The following is a 22,193-nucleotide window of genomic DNA, read 5'->3' on the forward strand; positions in this document are numbered from 1 at the left end:
TTTATACCCTTTTAAGGGACGAGTAGCAAGCTGTCACATGCTGGACAGGTGTGCATGCAGTCTTCTAGATGACTGAGTATCCTATTTATAATTAGCTCTTTTTGGATTAATAGATGCAACCTTTATCCTCTCTAGCAAGGGGAGAGAGGGACTGACAGTGAATAGACCCGTTGGCATCTTCAGGTTTATAGTCTCCAACAATATCGGTTCATCCCAGCCTATCTTCGCAACAGTAATGTTGCATTCCATTTATTCTAAAGGCACAGAAGTCTTGCAGTTGAACACTACACATATTCAACAGATGAAAGTCATGGGTCTCCTTCCTTTGATCTCAAATGACCAGGAAAGAGACACTAGGTGAGGTGAACTACCAGTCAGTTCAGAGATTTGCTCAGAATCTGCCCAACAAGAAGTATGTCTCCCCTATGTAAAGACCAAGGGTTTACATACATGTAGGAACAAATGACAAATTTTTAAGTAATTTTATTTTTCCTAACATACAAACTTGAGGTCTGTACATAAATGGCAAAGATTCTTCCCTTACCATTGGTAGCCAACTACCAATACATATCCACCTTGTGTTTAGTTAAAACGGCCAGCTCCAGCATGCGCTGAAAGTGGATGCCCTATGTAATGATCTCAGATTTGAATTTGTCATTTCTTATATTTTTTCCATCTTTCCTCAGCCCTCTTTCTTATCTTGAATATCTTAATTTTTCCATTTGGATTGCTTCCTTCAAACCCCTCTGTTCCCCCATGCCAGTATATACCTCACTTAAATTTTCCTCCTTCAATTAGAAGTTGAAGCCTTTCTTCTCTTTAATTGCATTTTGTTAATCATGATCTCGAGTAATAGAATTTCCCCCTCCCTGGTTTTATGCACAGAGTATTTGCCTGTCCAGGCTTGTACGATCTAACATAATATTTTATGCACATACTCCGCAACAGTTAAGCAACATAGAAGATATAAAAGCCCACATTGGGCAGACTATACATACAGATCCAACTCTTCCTCTGGTATAGGAATTTGCTGCAATATCATCTAATGTAACTAGGTAGTCCTCTACCCAGTAGTTCTTTGTTTTCATGGCAGAATTGTCAGTAATATGGTTACCAGTTTTGATTACGGCATTAATTAAAGGAATAATGTAGATAAAGTAGCCATACCTTCAACCACTGTGGTTAGACAACATATGCCTGTTCCTTTCAGGGTTTGTGGAAAAAGGAATCTGTCAATACCAAATCAAAAGAGATTTAGCCAATTGTTAAATTGTAATGTTCTTCATTGAAAAAGAATGCCACATTAAAGTACTGTTGCCTCACCTTGGAATTGGTAACACTCATCTGGCTAGAGTTGATTTGATGAATAGGCCATGTGGCCCAGTCCTGTAATGTAGAGAATGCAAGATGTGTAGCCAAGCAACACTTGAATTCATCCAGTTATTAAGTAATTGAGATATAATCTAGCTCATTGATAAAAAATCTTGGAAGGTCAGCCCTATGAGAGCCAAGATGTGATCTAGTTAAACCTCTTAATAATAATAATATAAATCTTGATTTCACCACCAAATGTCATTGTTGGTATCACTTCCTAGTGTAATTTTATACTTTTTCTTACATTTTTTCATCAATTTGACAAATTATTTATGCTTATCTGTCAAGAGAAGTTTTTAAAACTAAAACTATTGAAAGGCTAGTTAGCAATCGCTATCAGTTTGGATCTTGAAGAAATTAACTCAGAAAAAATAGGCTCTTGCAATAATACTTAATTTAAGTGATAATGCCTTTCAAGATCACAGTTTTTTCCCTAATGACTGCAGTCTGCTCCTAGTCGACCAGTTCCTGGTTTTCTTGATAACTGCGTAAGATTAAATTCAGGCCTTGTTATAACTGGGGCTGATGTCATCAATGGTGGTAGCATCTTGTCATAACAATTTTGAGAATAATTTTTGAAGGAATGCAACATGAGGGTTATTGGAGACAGGACACCACCACATACTCTCTCCCCAAATATGTTCCCATATTGAATATCTTGACTCACTAATAGATAACAGCGATTGTTCTCTTGATATCTGTTCATTGTTGCTCTCTGCAGGCAGGGCAAGGAACAAAGAAGCAAGATAGCATAAATAAACTTAATTTTGCCTCCTGTGATTCTGATATAGAAACCACAAACTTCAGCCTTACATCCTAAGACATTATTTGTGTTGTGGTTGTCTAATCCTGGTTGACTTCATGCTGTTTCAACTAAGCATGTCAGGGACATCAGGGAAGAGTTATTGGAGTCAAGATTCATACAAAAGGCTTGGAAACCGTTCAAGCTCAGACAGAGGATAGAGATGTACATATATAGGTTGAGATACAGCTTACAAGGACAAAGAGAAGTTGGGAAGAACAGAATCTGAGTCTCGGCGTAGCAGAGGGAAAAGATAAAATATACCGTATAACAAAGTGACTGATGAGAGATGGAAAAACTGAAGATAAGCAAAGTAAATGATGATGAAAATGCAGAATTTAAAGCTGAAAATAAAGGTACTGGAACAATGGCTGCACTATTTTGAAAACCTTATGAAAGAAGAAAATGAATATGTACTTGATTTAAATAAGCATAGTAGAAAGATTGGTAGAGAGAACTTTAGCCAAAAAGGGCCCTTGGGAAAAACCCCAGGACCATATGGCATAATAGTAACTTAGCGCCTCAGTGGCGTGGCTGGTTTGGTGTTTGCTTCTCACCTAGGTGGTCGCGGGTTCGATTCTCGGCCATTCCATTGAGGAGTGAGAGATGTGTATTTCTGGTGATAGAAGTTCATCTCGACGTGGTTTGGAAGTCACGTAAAGCTGTTGGTCCCGTTGCTGAATAACCACTGATTCCATGCAACATAAAAACACACAACAAACAAACAAACAAAATAACAGTAACTTGATGAAAACAACAGGAGACCCAGTCATCCATCAGCTTACTAGAATACAGGAAAACCTGGTGAAGGGAGAAAGAGAACAAGACAGTGGGAAAAGAGCTCCACGGTAATAGTATAAAAATGAAAATAGGATGCAGCGTAATGTGGGAATATTAGAGGACCCGGCCCATAACGGCTATCTATTCTAGTTGGTTGAGAGGTGTTCTTGTGAAGGTTTATATATTTTTTCACCAAGTGCTGCCTATTTTCCAGGTTTAATGCTGTCAATACTGTTCTTCAAAACTCTATGAATATATCAATCTTTAGAGATAAAAATAATACACAGTGCTCTAAATATATTAAAGAAAAAAATATGAAAGAATCGGACTGACAGCAACAATAACTTTACCATAATGAAAAGCTGAAGATAAGATGCCAGCGATATTTAGGCTTCTTGTAGTCACTGTCAAGTTTCAGCAGTCTAGATTATGGTATATTACATGAAAAACATTTGAATTTGCTGCCTTTAAATGAAACAGAATTCACAATACTTGCGCAGTATGTATGCATTACTGATAGGTTTCATTATGCTTGCTGATGTTATACACTCAAAAAAATATCTCCAAATATAAATATATATGTATGCTGATCATAGATATGCACTTGACCAAGGCATCCACTGATGTAGAAGTTGGTGTGAGAGGGGTTAAAAGGGTTGAAGCAAATCAGCTGCTGAGGGTTCAGAGGAATGTTGGGAGGGGGGTGGGAAGATGATTCCAGTGTTGAGAAAATATCTGCATTAACTTTACTATGTCGGCTTGTTTGCAAGCTTTCCTTCATGGATGGGTAAGTTCATTGCGAATGGTACGAAGCCCCATCATATCCTTTACGCTCATATAATGTTTGCTCAGGAAACTTAATGAAATTCTTTAGTTCGTTTTAAGCGTCTTTCCCTGTGACCATAGGCTCAGGATTATCTTCACTATCAGCATCCATCTGTTCTGCCCCCATAACTGCCACCCAAGCATCAATTTCCTCACTCATCATCAGCTGTTGTGATGTGCATGCACTAGGTCCCATAGTTCATTCATAACTGTTTGATCCTAGGCATTAAAACCCTCAAACTCCTCTCCCTTTACCTCATCAGTGAACATAATTAGACCTTTTTTATCTTGTAACTTTCACATGACTTGATAGAAGTCCCAAATATATTGGTTTGTTGCATTAATGGTGGGGTGTGCTTTGCAGTTTTCCAACAAAAGACGATTTTATTGCTAGCAGGGAAGCCTTTTTTTCTTTAAATTAGCCTTGAAACTTGGTATAAATACATGCCTAAATTGGTAAAAATACATGCCTGAATCACTTGGCAAAAAATAATCCATCCATGTTTTGCCACGAGCACAGTATTCAAGAGATACGGGTGTTAAATTCTGAATACGACAAGATTTCTGATATTTTTCCTAGGCTATATCATTTTACATTATTAGTGCCAGCTATGTCGGTGTTATAAATTTGATTGGAAGTCTTAATTCTTGACCAGATTGAGAGAGAAAACAAAAAAGTTTCTTTAAAATCTTCAACTGCTGGCTGTTCTGCCAACAACTGTTCTCCTTAATCAGCCTAATTTTCTTATCCTTTGAGAAACTTAATCACATAAGTCAATCTTCAGAAAACTTTCACACACCTTTCAAGTCCAGAATTTTGCTGAAATATTTCCTCCTCTCTTGAACTAATGCACCTGGACACTTTGTGGACACTTAACAATAAACTTCATATGCTATTATGTTTTCAAGATCCTAAACACAGGCCTTATGAAGCATACAATGAGAGAGTGCGGCACAAGAACTTTTGGACCACTTGAGAAACCCTATGAAGTTTTTAGTCTGTGCTTTGCTGTTTTGTATTATTATCCTTGATCCAATGTTACATTCACTCATAAAGCTTTCCAATTTTCTCATGTATGTCTTAACTTCTGTTTGAGGGTGAGTTCTAATCTCGTTATTTCCATATGTTGAGACCTGGTGGATAAATATTGCAATGAAGTCAGATGAAAAACACAGGAGCCAAAACAGGGTAACCTAAGGGTAAAAAATGAAGAAGTAGAAAAGTTAACCACCAGTTCTGATTATTATACAATGTTTTCATGGGTCTTGAAGAAGCATTCAGCAGAAACCAAGATAAATAATTGAGTGGTTATTACACATGCATTGTGTGCCGGAAGACATTAAATGAAGACTGCGGTAGGTGCATCAGAATAATGTGAGATAAATGTTGGTGATGATGAAGGCTCAGAAATTAATCCTTTACTGTCTATTATGGTAATAGAAAAAGGTACAAGAATATAAGTTGGGGGCTTGGGGGGGGGGTTGGGGGGGGGGACCTAGGAGGCTGCTATGCAGGAAACCTAGTGCTGACCACATAATTTGAGGAAGACTGGAAAGAAGAGGAGATGACTGAACATCAATGTAAGCAAAGCAAAGCTTATGGTAACAGGAAAGTGACAAAGTGGTGGTTGTGGGTAAAGTTTGGAAATGAATTGTACTGAATGTATGAGGTGCTTGGGATTACAACATATACAAGATTTTTTTTTATTACCAAACTGCATTACAAGAAGAAAAGAGAAGGGAGTTGATAACCCTTTTGTGATAGAGAGTAAGCGTTAGAAGAGATAGAGAATTTGTTTCAAGGGGGTTGCACTGGACTGTGAAGCCGAATTTGAGAGTAGATGCAGTACGGATGAAATTTAGAGCAAAAATACTTCTAAATGAAAGTGTCCCTTTAGTAGAGAGAGCAAAGACTTCATATGGGTAATTAGAGGCAGTGCTACCCCCATGCAGCAGAAACATTAGGACTGTTAAGGGAAATGGGGACTATTCCTCTACCTTTAGATCTTTATGCTTCCTCTCATTCATTTTTGGGATATCTCTCTTATTGTCCAACCATTCCCAAATGTTCAGATATATGGTTGGAAGCCAATACCATGGTTGATGAATTGGTGGAGACTTGGTTTGAAGCAAAGAGGGTAGAAAAACTAATGAAGTGTTTGGATACATGATAAGGATGAGGAGCAGTTGGTTAGAAGAGCAGTCAATAAGGAGGCGGCAGAACTAAGAACTAGGAATTCTTGGAGAGAGGGCATTGAAGGGAGTTCTGGCAGAAAGAGCACAAGACACAGAAGAGTAGAGAGAACTCACTTTATATGTCTATCTGGCTGGCTATCAATTCCTTCCACTGACATGGCTGTTCAGGTCATGCCATGTCATACCCCTTCTGAGTGCCTGCCATTGCCAGGATAGTAATGATAATCTTTGCATGTGGAAGGACTTTCTCAGGAGGTTCATGTTAAGATGACTTGAATTTTGGAGCCGATATAAAGGATAAGGAGGCTTTGCAAACTATAACCATCTGTTTTTCAGTATGTGTAGCTTAAGGTTAGTTAGGAGATCTTTCCTTTCTGTCATTACACACTTCCTCCTAGGAGATGTCGTGATATACAAAAGCTATGGCTATCATTGACCTTATGAATTTCTGGCGGGCACTCCCTTTGCAGGAATGACTACTAATCCTGTGTGATACAAGAGTTCCTTCAACAGTCCACCACTTATTGGAAATAGTTTTAGGTTTCAAACTTTGAATACAATTTGTTTTAAGAGTATGTATTTGACGCATCTTTTTGAATTTGTGATAAAAGGTACTTCATGAGGTTTATCATTTTTTAGCATAATTATAAAAACATAAGATTTCTTTCTAAATGCTTTATATATTACTGTATTGCTATTAGTGCAAATTATTTCAATTAAAGTTGGGGGAAAATGAGGAAATAAAAAAAATTATTTTCTATTTTGAACTGGTGTAATGATAATTCTCACCAAGGGTTCAGTTTAATTATTTTGTACTTTGGATAAATTAAAGATTTAAAGAAAAATTTATTATAACCTTACTTAGAGGCAAACTATAACTTCTACTTCTAGTAAATGGATGCCGCTTTTTGGCCAAAAAAGTACAGAAAAAAAAACGAATTTGGAGTTGGAGCCCTGATATTTGTGCAGTGGACCCCTCGTATTCGTGTTCTCGGGATTCGCGGACTCACTCATTCGCTGATTTTTCTTTGGAACCTATCTTATTCGCGGGAGGACTCGCTCATTTTATTCGCGGATTTCTCTGTGCAACGTATCTGTAAAATTATTCGTGGATGCAAATTTTTTTCGTACAGCAATATTCTGTATTTTCTTGTTATTTACTGTGTAATATGTGACATTAAATATTATAATAATATCATACAGCCCTTGCTTGTGATGAATGTTGATTATAGATGATGATGATATAGCTGTGCAGCCTGATGAATGACGATGCAGAAAGACTGCACAGCAAAGTAGAGGAGTTACAGATCCTCTGAAGGCGCCTCTTCACCTTCTTCAGGAGGCGCTTCATCCGGGATTTCGGGAGGCACCACCTTCTTGAGGTAATTGTACATTTGTACAAACAAGGCATGATAGGGCTTCACTATTTCATTAACTGTATTGACGAAATTTGTGGCCCTTTCTTCATTCTTATATCCCATGACTTTACCATTGTCTGTATCTGCCAGAGTTTTCTGATCAATTTGTACAGACCACAACATTTTTCAAAGGCCTGGTCCGTTGGTGGGATAGTAGTAAAGAGGGAGGAGAGTTCTTGTCCAAGAATGGCTTCCCCAAGTATTTTGCCCTGCTCATACTCGTTATTAATGCAGGCAATTGCACTTTCAGTCACGTGGCAATGGTCTGCTACTTCTCCATGACTTCTGCCCTCTCTTAACATGACAGTCACATCTATTAATTGTTAGGGCCTCTGATCCTTAGGCTCTTTGGCAGAAGCCTTAGGAGAAGCAGAATGTTTAGAGGACATTTTTTAAAGAATAATTCTTAGTCTGTAGTAATGTATATGTACTGTAGAGCACACGCGCAAACAAAAGAACGTTGAACTGTACGTATTGGGTCAGATGGGTGCAGTATGCGCATTGACATTTTGCGCAGACTGTACATTTTATGAAATGTTTGGTTTTGACCGTACATTTTATGAAATGTTTGGTTTTAAGATGATTTCTAAATATGATACATATGTACATAGAGTGTTTTAGGATGATCCTATAAGTACGCAGAGCATATGCGTTTTTGTCTGCGGTATGCAGTATTTTCAAGCACACGTACTAAGTATATTTTCGTGACTAAATACATGTTTTATGATGAAAAAAGGTTTATTAATTTTCAAGCATTACAATTCTGTAATAAGTTAATGTAAACACAGCAAAATTTCAGTAACATAATTGGCTTTTTGTAAACAATGCTTCACCCAAGTCAACTTTCTGCAGATAGCAAACCTTATGATGCTGTGACGCCCTCTTAGAGCAGTACCCAGATGAAATGATACTCGACACGCTATTGGATGTCGTCTGCACAGCAGCCAATCCAGGAGCAGGAGCAGCATTCATTTTCCTTGTCACTCATTAGCTGTACACTTGACATTCATTGGTTGAAACCCGAGTCCCATCTCACGAAGATGGAATTGTGGATATCGTGCATCTTTCCTTCATTAGCTTCACTGCATAGAAAGTTAATGATATATGCAAACGTAAATGCGAAGCTGTTTGACGTATCAGCAAATATCCATGTGAATCATGCCAAAAATGGCCCCTAAAAAGCACCCTGCTCCTTCTAAGGCTTCTAGCAAAAAGCCTAAGAGAAAGAAGACTATAATGAAGCTTGACGAGAAGGTGAAAGTTCTAGAAATATTGAAGGAGGGCAAAAGTTTTGCTGCAGTTGGCTGCCATTTCAATGTGAACGAGAGCACAGTGAGAAGACATAAAAAAAAAAAAAAGTGAAATCAGAAAAAGTGTGAGCATGACATACCATATGTGGTACAGCAAAGGCAGTGTCGACAGTGAGAGACAAAAAAATCGTGAAAATGGAATCTCCACTCGCTTATTGGATCAAGGATTGCCATGAGAAGAATGTGTCCCTTGACTCCCAAGTTATATGCAAGAAAGCATGTCAGCTCTACCAGAAGCTATCAATTGCTATGGAAGGTGGCGAGGAAGAGGAAGGCGGCAATATAGAGGCACAGGAAGGTAATGAAGAGGAAGAAGAGCAAAGGATGGTTCCACCGGTTCCAGAAAAGGTTCCACATGGGGAAGCAGCATCGGCCGACAAAGAGGCTACGGTGAAGTATCCAGAGACCTTCAAGAAAATCCTGCAGGAGAAAGGATACTGCCTAGAACAGGTCTTCAATATGGACGAATCTGGCCTGTTCTGGAAAAAGATGCCGTCCCAGACGTACCTTATGAAGGACAAAGCTAAAGCCTCCGTATTGAAGGCACAAAAGGACAGGGTGACAATCCTGATGTGCGGGAATGAGCTGGCTTTGTGCACAAACCAGGCCTAATTTACAAGGCTGCAAATCCTAGGGCACTCAAATGTATGAACAAGGCATTGCTGCCTGCATTCTGGATGCACAATCCCAAGGCTTGGATCATCAAAGTCCTTATGGAGTACTGGTTCCATCAAACTTCATTCCTCAAGTTAGAAATACCTGGCCATTTTGGAAATGGAGTTTAAGGCTGTGCTAATAATGGACAATGCTGGTGGCCACCCTCTCAATCTTTATTACAAGGGAGTCCAGCTCGAGTTCCTCCCTCCCAACACCACCTTTCACCTCCAGCCTATGGACCAGGGCGTGATCCATGCTGTCAAAGCACTCTGCACCGGGATCTCCCTCCAGCACCTTGTTAATGCAATGAACCGTGACAGTGAATTTACGCTGAAATCCTATTGGCGTAAATTCACGATTGCTACATGTCTGTCTGTCATCGATTGGTCGCTAAAGTACGTGAAGAAGGAGACCCTGAATGCAAGCTGGAGTAAGTTGTGGCCAGACTGTGTCCATAATTATGCGGGTTTCTCTCCATCCAGTCGACAAAAATTCTTGGTGGTGAAGGCTTTAACAATATCACCGAGGATGAAGTCGGCACCCTCATTGATGCTCACTCTGACCCCCTGACAGACCAGGATTGGGAAGACCTGATGAAGTCTGCCCGCAAAGAAGAAGACACTCCAGGTTCAGGAGAGGAGCAGGAGCAGGAGGAGGTGGGCAGCCTGACTTTGGAACGCCTATCCCAAGTTAAAAGAATGATCAACGACGTCCAGGAGTTTGTTGCAACATGGGATCCTTACATGGAATGCTCCTTAGTTTTCCAACATTCTTGATATGGCATTGAAGCCCTATAATCAAGCCCTCACCTCCATGAAGCAACGACTGCAACTGCCAATCACAATGTTCATCACTCATATGAAGAAGGACCCTCCAAAGCCTCCCGAATCGCCTGAAGTAGTGTCCTTTGAATTGCATGAAGTGCCTCCTAAATTGCCTGAAGAAGTGCCTCCCAAATCACCTGAGTCAATGCCTCCTGAAGCACCTCCTGAATGTGAAGTGTTGTCCTCAGAGGAGATGTAACTCCTCTGCTTAGCTGTGCAGTCATATCTTCATTGTCATTCACCAATTCACCAGACTACATGGCCAATTCATCATCATTATCATTAATCAACATTCATCACTGGTGAGTAGCCTATTTACAGATGTACCAGTGTAACAAAAAAATTTTTAATGTTTCATACGCATTTTGTGCTTTCTCTCTCTGTGATTTTACATACAATTGTTTCCCTTGTAAAAAGAAAACTGGATGACTTAAATAGTAACTGTATGAAAGAAACCATGCATGACTGAATACTTATGGGGGGACTGGATTATTTTCACATACGTAACTAAATCATACAGTACGTACGTATGTATTTTTAACAATAAAATGTAAGTTGTACTTAGAAATACTATCAATAATATTTCAAAGATTAATATGTACTGTAATAGAATGATATTTTAATGTATATTTGGTGTAGGATGGTATTTTTAGGAATAAGCTGGTGTTTCCACATTCAAGATAGGAGTTATAAGCATTTTTAGAGGGGGGGGGGTTTCCAGGTATTCGTGGGAGTCTGGTATGCATCCTTGGGGAACACTGTAATACCAGAACACTTACAGTCCCTCTGGACATAAACATTATGGAATATGGTTGAACGGATGTCTCTCAGTTACTATCCATATAAAATTGAACAGGATGTCTCTCTGTTACTATCCATATAATTACAGTATATTCTGCTTGTTAATCAGGAAACCACCATTCAAAGGCCAACTCTAAGTTGAGGCCAACATGTACTCCAAATTATTCAAAACCCATAATGAAAGTATGGTACTTGCACACTTGCTTATAAAGAAGTTGGAGTATAGTGTAAAACAGGATGACCAATAAGTCTTGCTTTTGATAAGATTAGCCAAATAACTCACTGACTAACTACCCCATCCACAAACACACCATGTCAACACCTCAGTGGCGTGGTTGGTTTGGTGTTTGCTTCTCACGTCGGTGGTCGCGGGTTCAATTCTCGGCCATTCCATTGAGGAGTGAGAGATGTGAATTTCTGGTGATAGAAGTTCACTCTCGACGTGGTTCGGAAGTCATGTAAAGCCGTTGGTCCTGTTGCTGAATAACCACTGGTTCCATGCAGCGTAAAAACACCATACAAACAAACAAACAAACACTCCATGTGAGAAAACTGTCTGCTACTTTATTTCACTTTGTGGAAGCCAGCAAATGCGCTCTAATCTTTTGAAAGACATCAGTCGTATTACTATAGTCAGCGTCAGCCGATCTGTCATCAGAATTCTGTCTCCATTAACAGTTTGTCATGGCAACACTGCTCATGATATCGGCTGCTGATTGGCTTACTTCTATCTTATCTGAATGTAATTGAATAGGCTTTGAATTCCTACTAAAGTATTTATTTAAATGGAAGACAGGATTATACCCAAGGGTGCAAAAATAACTTTGATAAATATGTCCTTTTGAGTTGCTACAGATAAACCTAGCCCATGATGATGTGAATAATAGGAACCAGTAAGGAATAGTACTGATGAACATAAACGAACAACCGGAGAAGGAGGTTGCGGGAAGTGATCTAGTCTTTTAGGATTCAGATCTTCAGCTGAAATTGATATGTAATGGGAGATCGTCTTGGTCTTGGTTGTTGTGTGTCGTTCGGTGTTTTTAATTGCCGTTTTAATTGGTCATTTGTATGAGAGATTTTAAATTGAATTCACGTATCATTCATTAATCCATTTCATTCAATCATATAATACTGCATCGCTGAATGACCTTTGCAGGTCCCAGCACTTGGGCTGTGCCCTAAATTCCATGATCAATCAATCAATCAATCAATATAGTACTTATCCTATATGAGATTTACGAAGTTCAGCAATAATGATGCTGAAAGAAGCCTCTTATTTCTACCAGTTTTTGAAATAAGTTTCTGCCTTTTCTCACATTCAACAATTTATTGGCTACTAACCAAGAAAATTTTATAAACATCAGTCTATTACTGTGTTATGTTGGCATTGGTACACATTATTATTACTCTATTATGTTGCCATTGGTACACATTGAGTGAACAAGGCTGATGTGAGGCAAAATCTGCATAGTCCTACATATAAGAATTCCCCCTTCTTGCCACTGGTATATACAGCAAAGGCTGACATCATTGAAAAGTATTTGTTAATCCAAAGAAGATAAATTAAAATATCTATTATTAGAGGCACATTTAGAGATGTATTTTTCTACAGCGTGCTGATTATACTTTGCACTGGGTAACAAACATGAAGGACAGATAGCAAGTGATAAGTAAGAGCTCCAAGTGATAATAAGTGATAAGGAAGAGCTATAATCTTATGCACATTTCAATGACCGTCGATTTCTGAAAGGGTAGGGTATAGTATTCTTTATAGTTAAAGTGTTCATGTTAAAGTAATTACTGAATTTTGTCAATCAACATATTGAAAAAAGTTTATGCCTACTCCTATAATACAATGCTTTAAGATGATGGGACTCCCCCGTCCCCATTGTCTCTCTCTCTCTCATTCTCTCTCTCTCTTCTCTCGCTCTCTCGTCTCCTCTCTCTCTCTCTCTCTCTCTCTCTCTCTCTCTCTCTCTCTCTGCCTTTGTTTGTTTCTTTATTATTCTCTCTCATATCCTTCCTCCACCATTTCTCTCTCATCCTCTGCCTGTGGGTAGTACATCCCACAGTGTTGTCATATGCCAATGTCAATGAATGACAATTTTTCAATGACAGATGAGCTGAAACAGTATATATGTAGTTGTGAATTTAAACATCAAGGTCACATAACATTCCCATGTGAAACACCAGGCATAGCATGCCAAGGTTCACTGGAAAAAGCATCAATAGCACCACCTACTAGTACCTGTTACCTAAAAAACTGGATATGAAGTCCATGGTTTCCAAATTTACCATTGACTCCATTTACCTTTCACCGCACCTAGGTTATGATAAGTCCCATTTCCTAGTCTATCTTAGCTAAGCTTTGAGACAAAGTTACAGAGTTGGACCTTTTTACATATTTTGACATTACTCTGAATTAATTGGCTTTTATCATTTAAAATACTGGAGAAAATAATTCAGAGCATTTCATTTACTTTGAAGATGTTTGTTGGAATACTAAACAATCCTGTGCAGTTCAATCATGATACAGGCAGTGAACCAAGACAATTTTTCACAAATTGGAATAGAACTAAAATGAAGTTTTATTAAATTTATATTCTGAAATTGGTTACCATAAACAATACTACATCCATCATATACAATTCCTGTTTAATTTAAGAGTTAACAGATGATATGCCATGGAGAACAAACTTCTTTTAAGAGTCACAGAGTTTACTTATCTGTTTCATATACTATACATACATACAACAGATGCCTTAAGACATTTAGAAATGTCTTAATAAATCAGTTTATCTGTGCATCTCATGAAGCACACTTTCGGCATTACGCACCTAGATTATATCCTTAGTTCTTCGGCCCCTAGTTCCACCCCTTTCATTCCTTTTACTGTACTTCCTTTCATATTCTCTTTCTTCCATCATATAACTTCCACCCTCTCCTAACAATTGTTTTGCGGCTGCACTATGCAGCAGCAAGATTTTCCTCCTGTTAACCTTTGAAACCTTTTTACAATCAATTCCCTTTCATCACTGAATGAACTCAGGTCCCAGCACTAGACCTTTTGACATAAAATTTTATATTCCAATTCCAATAAATCAATTTAATACCCATTACAAATTAAATGTCCCAGTTTGCTCATATGTAGCCTACCTTTCTATTTCATTTTGGGTTTTGTTGCAGAGAAGTTTGGTGATCATAATACATAGTGTTTTCTTCATCACTGAAAACTTTCAGCTCCTTACTTAAGCTGACTGATTTTTAAAATATAAAACTATACTCACATTAGTAACCTGATTAGTGAAATAATTGTTAATAACCTTCCTGACTCACTAATAGGAACCGAGTTTTGAAGGCTAGCCTACTTTTACCATAAGCAAGCACGAGTTTATGGCAGTTAAACTTTATTTTAATTCCTTTATTGGTAACTTAATAAGCATATGCCTTGGGAAGGCTAAACAAATTTTAAAGTTTGGCTAGGGTTATGGGGGTAAACATAAGATCCTTGTATGTACTGAATTTCTCAGCTTTCTTTACCCTCTTTAGAACTATTACAGTAGAGAGGTTACTGTATTAACCAGGTCAAAACGTGGTCCCATAATTTGAAACAATATGGACACTCCATAGCTAGGCATGATTTGCCAAAATGGCAGGCAGTAGGTTTACATACTATATTTGGTTTTACATTATCCCAATGATAAGAAAAACATACTTTATTCTGAACTCTGTATAGTGTTTATAATTTTTTTTCCCAATTTTGTTGTAAAACTTTAGAGAGTGGGGCAACAAGATTGTCAAATTTTCCCAGCTCTTAAAAATTTTCTTGCTGACCTGCAATATGGTTTTTTAATGTTATTTTTGAACTGTTATACTAATTTCTAACAGTGGTGTGAAATCAGTGTTAGAAGCAATTATCAGGTACTTGGGTCAAGGGTTTGTAAAACTGTATTGGAGGTAGATTTAATTAAGAATAAAAAATTAGGTTAATTCAACATGTGTTGTTATTAGCATCCATAAATTTAAATAAAAACATTTATTTTTGGGGGGGAGGGTTGAATTAAATCTTGTATTTTTTATCTTATGATAAATTAATAGTTGTAATAACTAACTTACAAAATGAATATAAAGGAAGTGAATAAATTCATAAAACTTGATTACAAGATAAAACTAAAAATAATGAGTTCATTTTTAGGCAGCCACAGTTAACAGGGGAAGCTAATATGACTCAACAGCCACAAAGAGAGGCACAGCTACTCCAGTCATATTAAGGTTGCAGCAATACTTTCCAAGTTTCTTAAGCTTTCTATTTGGAAAAGTACTATAATCCAGTAACTTCCAACAGTTTACGTACTACATATATTACAGTGAACGAAAGATGGGAATGGTGAGAATCATCTCCACCCCCTCCCAACTAGTATACTGCAATGACAATAATGTTCTTTCCTTGGTGTCTGTCAACAGATACTAATCTGAACAGGGTCATACAACTTTTGTGTGTATCAGTGATAACCTGAACAGGGGCATACAACTTTTGTGTGTATCAGTGATAATCTGAACAGGTTCATACAACTTTTGTGTGTATCAGTGATAATCTGAACAGGGTCATACAACTTTTGTGTGTACGTATAAGTAACGTCTCTTGTATTGTAATCATGTATGAAGTTAATCTTGTTCTATGTCTTGGACCACATCATACCAAATTTTTTCAATTAGAATACTAACTACAGTACTTCTGTCACTGGTTAAATATAAAACCCAGTACATTTTCCGTAAAGAAACGGCTATTGTTTCGTACTCTCTTCCTAACCTCCCTACGTAAAATTTTGAATTGTTCCTTTTCAGGAGTCGGGAGGCTGCGCTCAGGAAGTGAAAGTGAACAGCGTGTCAGTATGAGAGTGCATCGGTCTGGAACTTCTAATGCCCAGACACCAGAACTTTCAAGACCCACAGATAGATGTGTAGAACAATGGGCAAATAGGTAAAAGATATTTTGGAATTTTTCCATGAGAATTAATAGCGTAATTTTGACGAGCTAGTGGACTCGTCTGTATCTGGCATTCCTTCCTTCTCCTCCAATACCTTGGGGGTTTCTCAATTCTAAAACTCTCCTCTGAAGCTCCAAAAGTTTAACTTCTCTAATCCTTTCATTATATGAACTTAATGCAATAATATTCCACATCATTTTGGGTATTCATGTCAACTTAAGATTCCTTCAATTTTTGATGTAGTATGTATACACAAAATACAGAGGCACAATCATATGTTGGGGAGATTTGGCAGCAATGTACAAGCAGATTGATGTAACAAAAGCAGACAGGGAGGAGTTAAAAAGGCTAATAGGGCTAATTTCCACCAAAGGAATTCTCCACCAGTGTCCTGTTGTTTACTTCAATTTGGAAGTGTGACTTGACCACCTCTTTCCCGTGATGAGGCTTTGTGTATTTTTGTCTTACCCGTCACTGAGTTTCGTGTCATTTCAGTGTGAGTCCCCCTGTATCTGGAGGAGTCATTCGACGAGGGTCTGCAGGCAAGGAAGGAACTTTCCGATATCCGACAAAAAAGTGAGAACTAAGCAGCCAGTAGGAACTTAATCCCGGCAGTGACAGGCAACAACATGTGATATTTAAGGAGCAACTGCACAGTTGTGATAAAAGTCATAACATAGATTTGAAAGAAACATTATGGAAACTTTCTAGTGCAGTTCTTGGTCCTCGTGGGTACCAGCTCCAGAGTGAGTGTGATGAAGTCCATTGTGAAAACTTTTTTTTAATTTTTTTTATGGGCCAATCAAGCTCAAGCTCATTTAATAAAACTATTTTTGAGTGAATGTCAAGGCCTTATAAATACTAGCTTTTATGGAAATGTGTGTGTACACAAACTCAGTGAGTGTAATCATGTGATGCTGTCAGTGCATCTTTGAATCCGTGATTTAGGAATGAAAACATTTATAGGGAAGAAGTCACCTTTGTCCTTCACGAAATCCATTTTTTTTTTATTCCCTTTCACGTGGAAAAAAAAGTGTTGATTAATCATATTAAGGTTGCAGCAATACTTTCCAAGTTTCTTAAGCTTTCTATTTGTAAAAGTACTATAAACCAGTAACTTCCAACAGTTTACGTACTACATATATTACAGTGTTGCGTATCGTGAAGTTTTAACCCAGAGGTAGCTAAATATTGTGAGGTCCCTTTTCCGCAGTTACACAAGACAGTGTTTTTTTGGTTATCTAGTCCAGGAGTTACTGTGAAAGGCTTACTTACTAGTATTACTCTACGTCACTGAGAGGGGGTTTCTTCTGAACTTTGGCATCACTTCATTTACTGCATTAGCTTTATCTTTTTTTATGGAGGAAGTCTTTCAGATGACCAAAGAAAGCATTTAAGGATCTCGTCATTTTTTTAATGGTCTTGTAGCATCTTTTGGTATATTGTGCCTTTAAAACATGGGATCAAGTAGATATAATTCTTTTACGTGACCAAGCTGTATATAATTTTATTTGATATTGCAAAATAGTATTTTAATTTGAGTGATTTTGCATCACTCTGAACAAGCTTATCATTTCACTTCTTTTGACCCTCTCTGAAGTTTGTCTTAGCACTGCTTTAGCAACTGAGTTTATTCAGGTTGGTTATACTTTGGAATGTTGCTATACTCTAACAGTGTTGCCAGATATACTTTTTTTGTTCTGCAGTATTTGACTGCATTTACGTATTCACCGAACCTAACATCATCCCATTATTGTTTTATGTCAAATCAGATTTTGTAACAGGAAGAGGAAAATGCAGTGTGCAATGTTTTAAACTGGTTTTCCAAAGATATTCTTTATAATAACATATTTTGCTCTTGTGGAGTTCCAATTAACATCTCTTTCAACTCTCATTTTACGAGGTGTTTTTTCAGCAGCTGTTACAGTATTCTACATAATGTACAGTTACTTTTTACTTACTTTAACTGCTTAGTACATTATCTGAGTTACTGATTTTTTTTCCCATTTACTTCAAATGTTCATTGTTGCTGAACAAGCACCAAGATATTCTTGCTGTAAGTCTCTTACAGTAATATGCTGACTGAACTACAGGAAGACCACAAGCAGCTGAATGTACTTGGTTTACCCTTGTTGCTCTGTGATGTCGACCCAGCTTTGTATGTCAGTAGATAGTAGCCCTGTAAACCATTTATTTACTTTCTTAACTGCAGTATTCTTATTTCCATAACGCTAGCAGGAAAATTTCCAACAATCACAAATGTGCACCGCTTGAATTTTCAGTAAACTCTGTAAGTTATGAACGCTAGTTGTATAATCTGGGTATCTTGTTTAAAAACATATGCTCTTCTAGGATTTTAAATCACCTACTTTTTTTCTTTTTTTTTTCCATTTTCATTCCCTTTAATTTCACCATTTTTTATGCCAATTTCACCACTTTATAATACACCTTCTTTTATTTTAACCATTAAATTTCTTTATATAGGTTTCCCTTATTTTATAATTTAATAATCTATGCATCGTTTAGATAATTTTCCTACTTGTATAAGGGTATGCAATGTAAACAACCATTCTTTATTTTAATTGTCATTGTAAACTTGAATATATTTAAGAGGACAGTGCAACACTTGATTTTTATATGTCTTGTCAGTCTTTTATCCTTGTTTACATAAGATGCTATATTTCATCTAATTACCTTGTCCTCTTCCAACTGATTTCTAAATTCTTTGCTCTTCAGTATACTGTACAGTATGGGAAAACAGGCTGTACAATTATGTAATAATATGACTAATAAATGGTTCTAATTATCTGGCAACAATATGACATGTTCTTCCTGTTTTATTACTCTGTAGGGAATAAAGTGCCAAGACTACATCCAAGAAGTTTATTTGCTCTAAATTGCATTTACTAAATAGTTTTTTGCCTAAGATTATTTCCCAGTGCCTTAATTGTTTACTATAAAGTATGCTGATAAGAATCAGTTACATACCATAAAATGATTGAGGCTTGGGTAAACGTATTTTAATTCAAAAGTCAGTAGTACATACCAAGTACGTAGTCAGTTTACAAGACAGTGGTACATCTAAAATTAGCATACATGAAATATAGTTACACATTCTTGACTTGACAGTATATACGTAGGTACACAGTATTCAGCGAGAGGAACATACATAATCAAGCTATTATCTACAGATAAGCCAATGTAATAGGTAATGATTTTCCTGTGCCATTTGCTTACAGGCCAACTTTTCTACTTGCTAACGTTCGTAAGTGTAAAGAAAAAGTAGTTTAAGTAATCAAAACAGCACTGTTTTGCTTGAACTGTAATATCTGATAGGAAGGATGGCAAGTCCGTGTTACCAAGAAAATGTCGATACCCACCATAAACAATTTCTCTTACTCAAGTTACTATACAGTTTCATAAAAAGGTAAATTTTTACTTGTATTATGAAACTAAAGATACCCACTCTCTTTTGGAAGGAGTATTCTCATAACCTTTGAATGTAGAATTTGCATTTTCAAAACAGATGTGTTACCAAAATTTCTTCCTCTACTGTATTGTATTTTACCAATTTTATATCATGAATCTAATGTAAACAAACTTTTCTGACTCACTAAAGCAACCAAACTACTAAAAATGAACAGGAATCACTGATGGTTAAATCCTTGAAGAAAGTGTATTAATACTGAATAAAACAATACTATAAAAAAAAATGTGATTATGTGGTGAGTGGGAGATTTACTTCTTGTCATGTGTTGCTGTAAAATTTTACAGGGGTAGTACACTGTATTATAAGTTACTTGGCAAGTATTTGCTTCAGAATTGTATGATTAATAACAGATGCTATGTATCTTTCTACTGTGTGTGGTTTTATTCGAGTGAAGGTAATTTTAAGTTTTGTATCTTACGAATACCAATGATCTCATTGCCGATAGGTGTTAAAGGAGGCATATTTTGTAGTGGCGAGACCAAGACTAGGTATAAATGTGACAGTCAGAGCCAAATTACAAAAAGCAATCAAAAGACCACAGTAATTTTGAAAATGGAAGGTGGTTTCCAATAATTATCCTCTTGTTGGAAACTCTTGGACATGACTATTTCTGAAGGGGTCCAAAATGTTTACAAAATAGTACATTTGGAAATGGAATTCAGGCTTTATTATTTACAATTGTACATAAATATATATATATAACATTTTGATTATCAAATACATAAAAAGTCGAAATCTGATTTCAGCTTAACGTAGAGCTTGTTTCAGCTGTGTGTAACATAGCAACTTGCTTCAACAGGTGAGAAATTAGAAATTTAATAATCAGCTTTCTTCCTTTGGAAACAGTAATCAGATTTTCCATCTCGGTAACATTGGTGTAACATTGCATTTAGATGGGGGGTCAGGAAGGGGCTATTATAATGCTTTCAGCACAAAATGGCATACTGTATTAATCTCTTAAAGGATGGATGCCTCTTGCGTAAGCTACAAGACATGATTCTGGTTCTGCCAGCATGGATGAGATAAGGTTCTTCTATTCAGCACGCATCAGAAAATTCAGATTATAACGAGTTGGTACTCGCACCGTCTGGAAAGAGAGACTTGTGAAGAAATTGTCGTTTAGTAATGGTAGTGCTTGGAATTGTTGCAAAAGAAATGCTTACGAAGTTTTCTCATTGAGCTTTTGATCAATAACTTGGGGCTAACCTGTACAGAAAATGGGCTCTCGGATACTGATTACTTTGCTGAAAATGAGTTTTTATAATCGAGGCGTTGGGTATTTTGCTACGAACTAGAAAAGGAAGAATATACGTATATATATATATGGTATAGTCCTTATCTCGAGAGTGCTTTGACCATCTTGTCTTCACCTTTTAAGAGTTTGTGAGTATTTTCACACTGCCTGTAACCCCTTAAAATTTGATTTTCATTTTAAAACATAACGGTGGATGTCATCAAAAAGTCTATAAATAAATTTTAGTATTCAGTATGTAATGGAATAATTAATTAGTAAATGTTATGTCAACGTGTTTGATAGTGGCCAGGTAAAAGGTCTAGTGATAAGTCCTAATCTCTGTCAGTCCTAAAGTCCTAATAAAGCATCTGCTTGATAGAAGAACACTGTGCTGTACTTTTTGAACACATTCACTGTCTCCTGGAGATTGGATCAAAATTTCCAAGCACTGACGCGTCTCTCCATCAGTGCGATAATTATCATTTTGCAGACTGTATCTTGAAAAGGTATGGAAAAGATGCTTTGTTAATTTGCCCTGTAATCATGTGAATAATTTTTTATCATGTAAAAAATGGGTCAGTGCTATGTGCCAGAGGATCATCTGAGCAAATGTATTTATTTTCTAGTTTACGAGGTACAGAGGCCATCGTGTTAAATGTGCTGATCTGAGCAAAGATTGTTAGCATTAATAACATTTTGATAAAGCATTTACAAGAAAAAGAAATTTGACTGTAATAAAGGAGTTGTCATAGATGGAATCCTTTTATTGTACCAACCCAATTATCACGTCTTTACCGTAACTATATACAGGCAGTCCCTGGGTTACGACTGTCTCGGCTTACGACGTTCCAAGGTTACGACGCTTTTCAATTATATTCATCAGACATTATTTCCAGGGTTATGACGCCTACAACGCTCATCTAGCAGATGAAATAGGACACTAAAAATGCAAAATAATCAATATTTGAAGGTTTTTTTTTTTTTTTTTATGAAAAATGCCATAAGAATGCAATTTACATAGTTTTCAATGCACCCAAAGCATTAAATGTCACCCAAAGCATTAAAAGTAAGGTTTTCTTAGGATTTTTGACGATGTTCCGGCTTACAACGATTTTTGGCTTACGACGCATCTCCAGAACGGAACCCCCGTTGTAACCCGGGGAATGCCTTATATATATTTTTTTTATAGTTTTTGCATTGGCTATAAAGTGCAGCAATGACAGGCATACAGTATATATCTGTAAGGATACGGATACAGCAGTATGAATTCCCAACTAATACGAACATCCTTAAAAATAACAGCATATTTTATGGCATCTGCCTCTTCTTCCACCAACATTAATTCAAATTAAAACTGGGCATGTTGGTCATGTGGCACACCTTAATGACTGTGCAATGAAAATTTTGTCATCAAATATTGGCTACTTTGGCCATAAGATGCTAAAGGATGCCACTGAACATGTTCATTTGTCTTAAACTGCCTTAACCTTT

At 37.0% G+C, this 22,193-nt stretch overlaps 1 protein-coding gene across 1 annotated transcript in view; it reads left to right on the top strand.

Annotated features, from left to right (window-relative positions):
• LOC135205823 (casein kinase I-like) overlaps positions 1-21,455 on the top strand; it is a 43,099-nt gene extending 21,644 nt beyond the window's left edge. Inside the window, exons 7-8 of the mRNA XM_064237023.1 lie at positions 15,836-15,971; positions 16,474-21,455. Of these exons, the coding sequence (XP_064093093.1) occupies positions 15,836-15,971; positions 16,474-16,558 (221 nt within the window). The 3' untranslated portion in view covers positions 16,559-21,455. The remainder of the gene's footprint in view (positions 1-15,835; positions 15,972-16,473) is intronic.
• The last annotated feature ends 738 nt before the right edge of the window (positions 21,456-22,193 follow it).

Source organism: Macrobrachium nipponense, chromosome 24 (assembly GCF_015104395.2).
Source record: "Macrobrachium nipponense isolate FS-2020 chromosome 24, ASM1510439v2, whole genome shotgun sequence".
NCBI lineage: Eukaryota > Metazoa > Arthropoda > Malacostraca > Decapoda > Palaemonidae > Macrobrachium > Macrobrachium nipponense.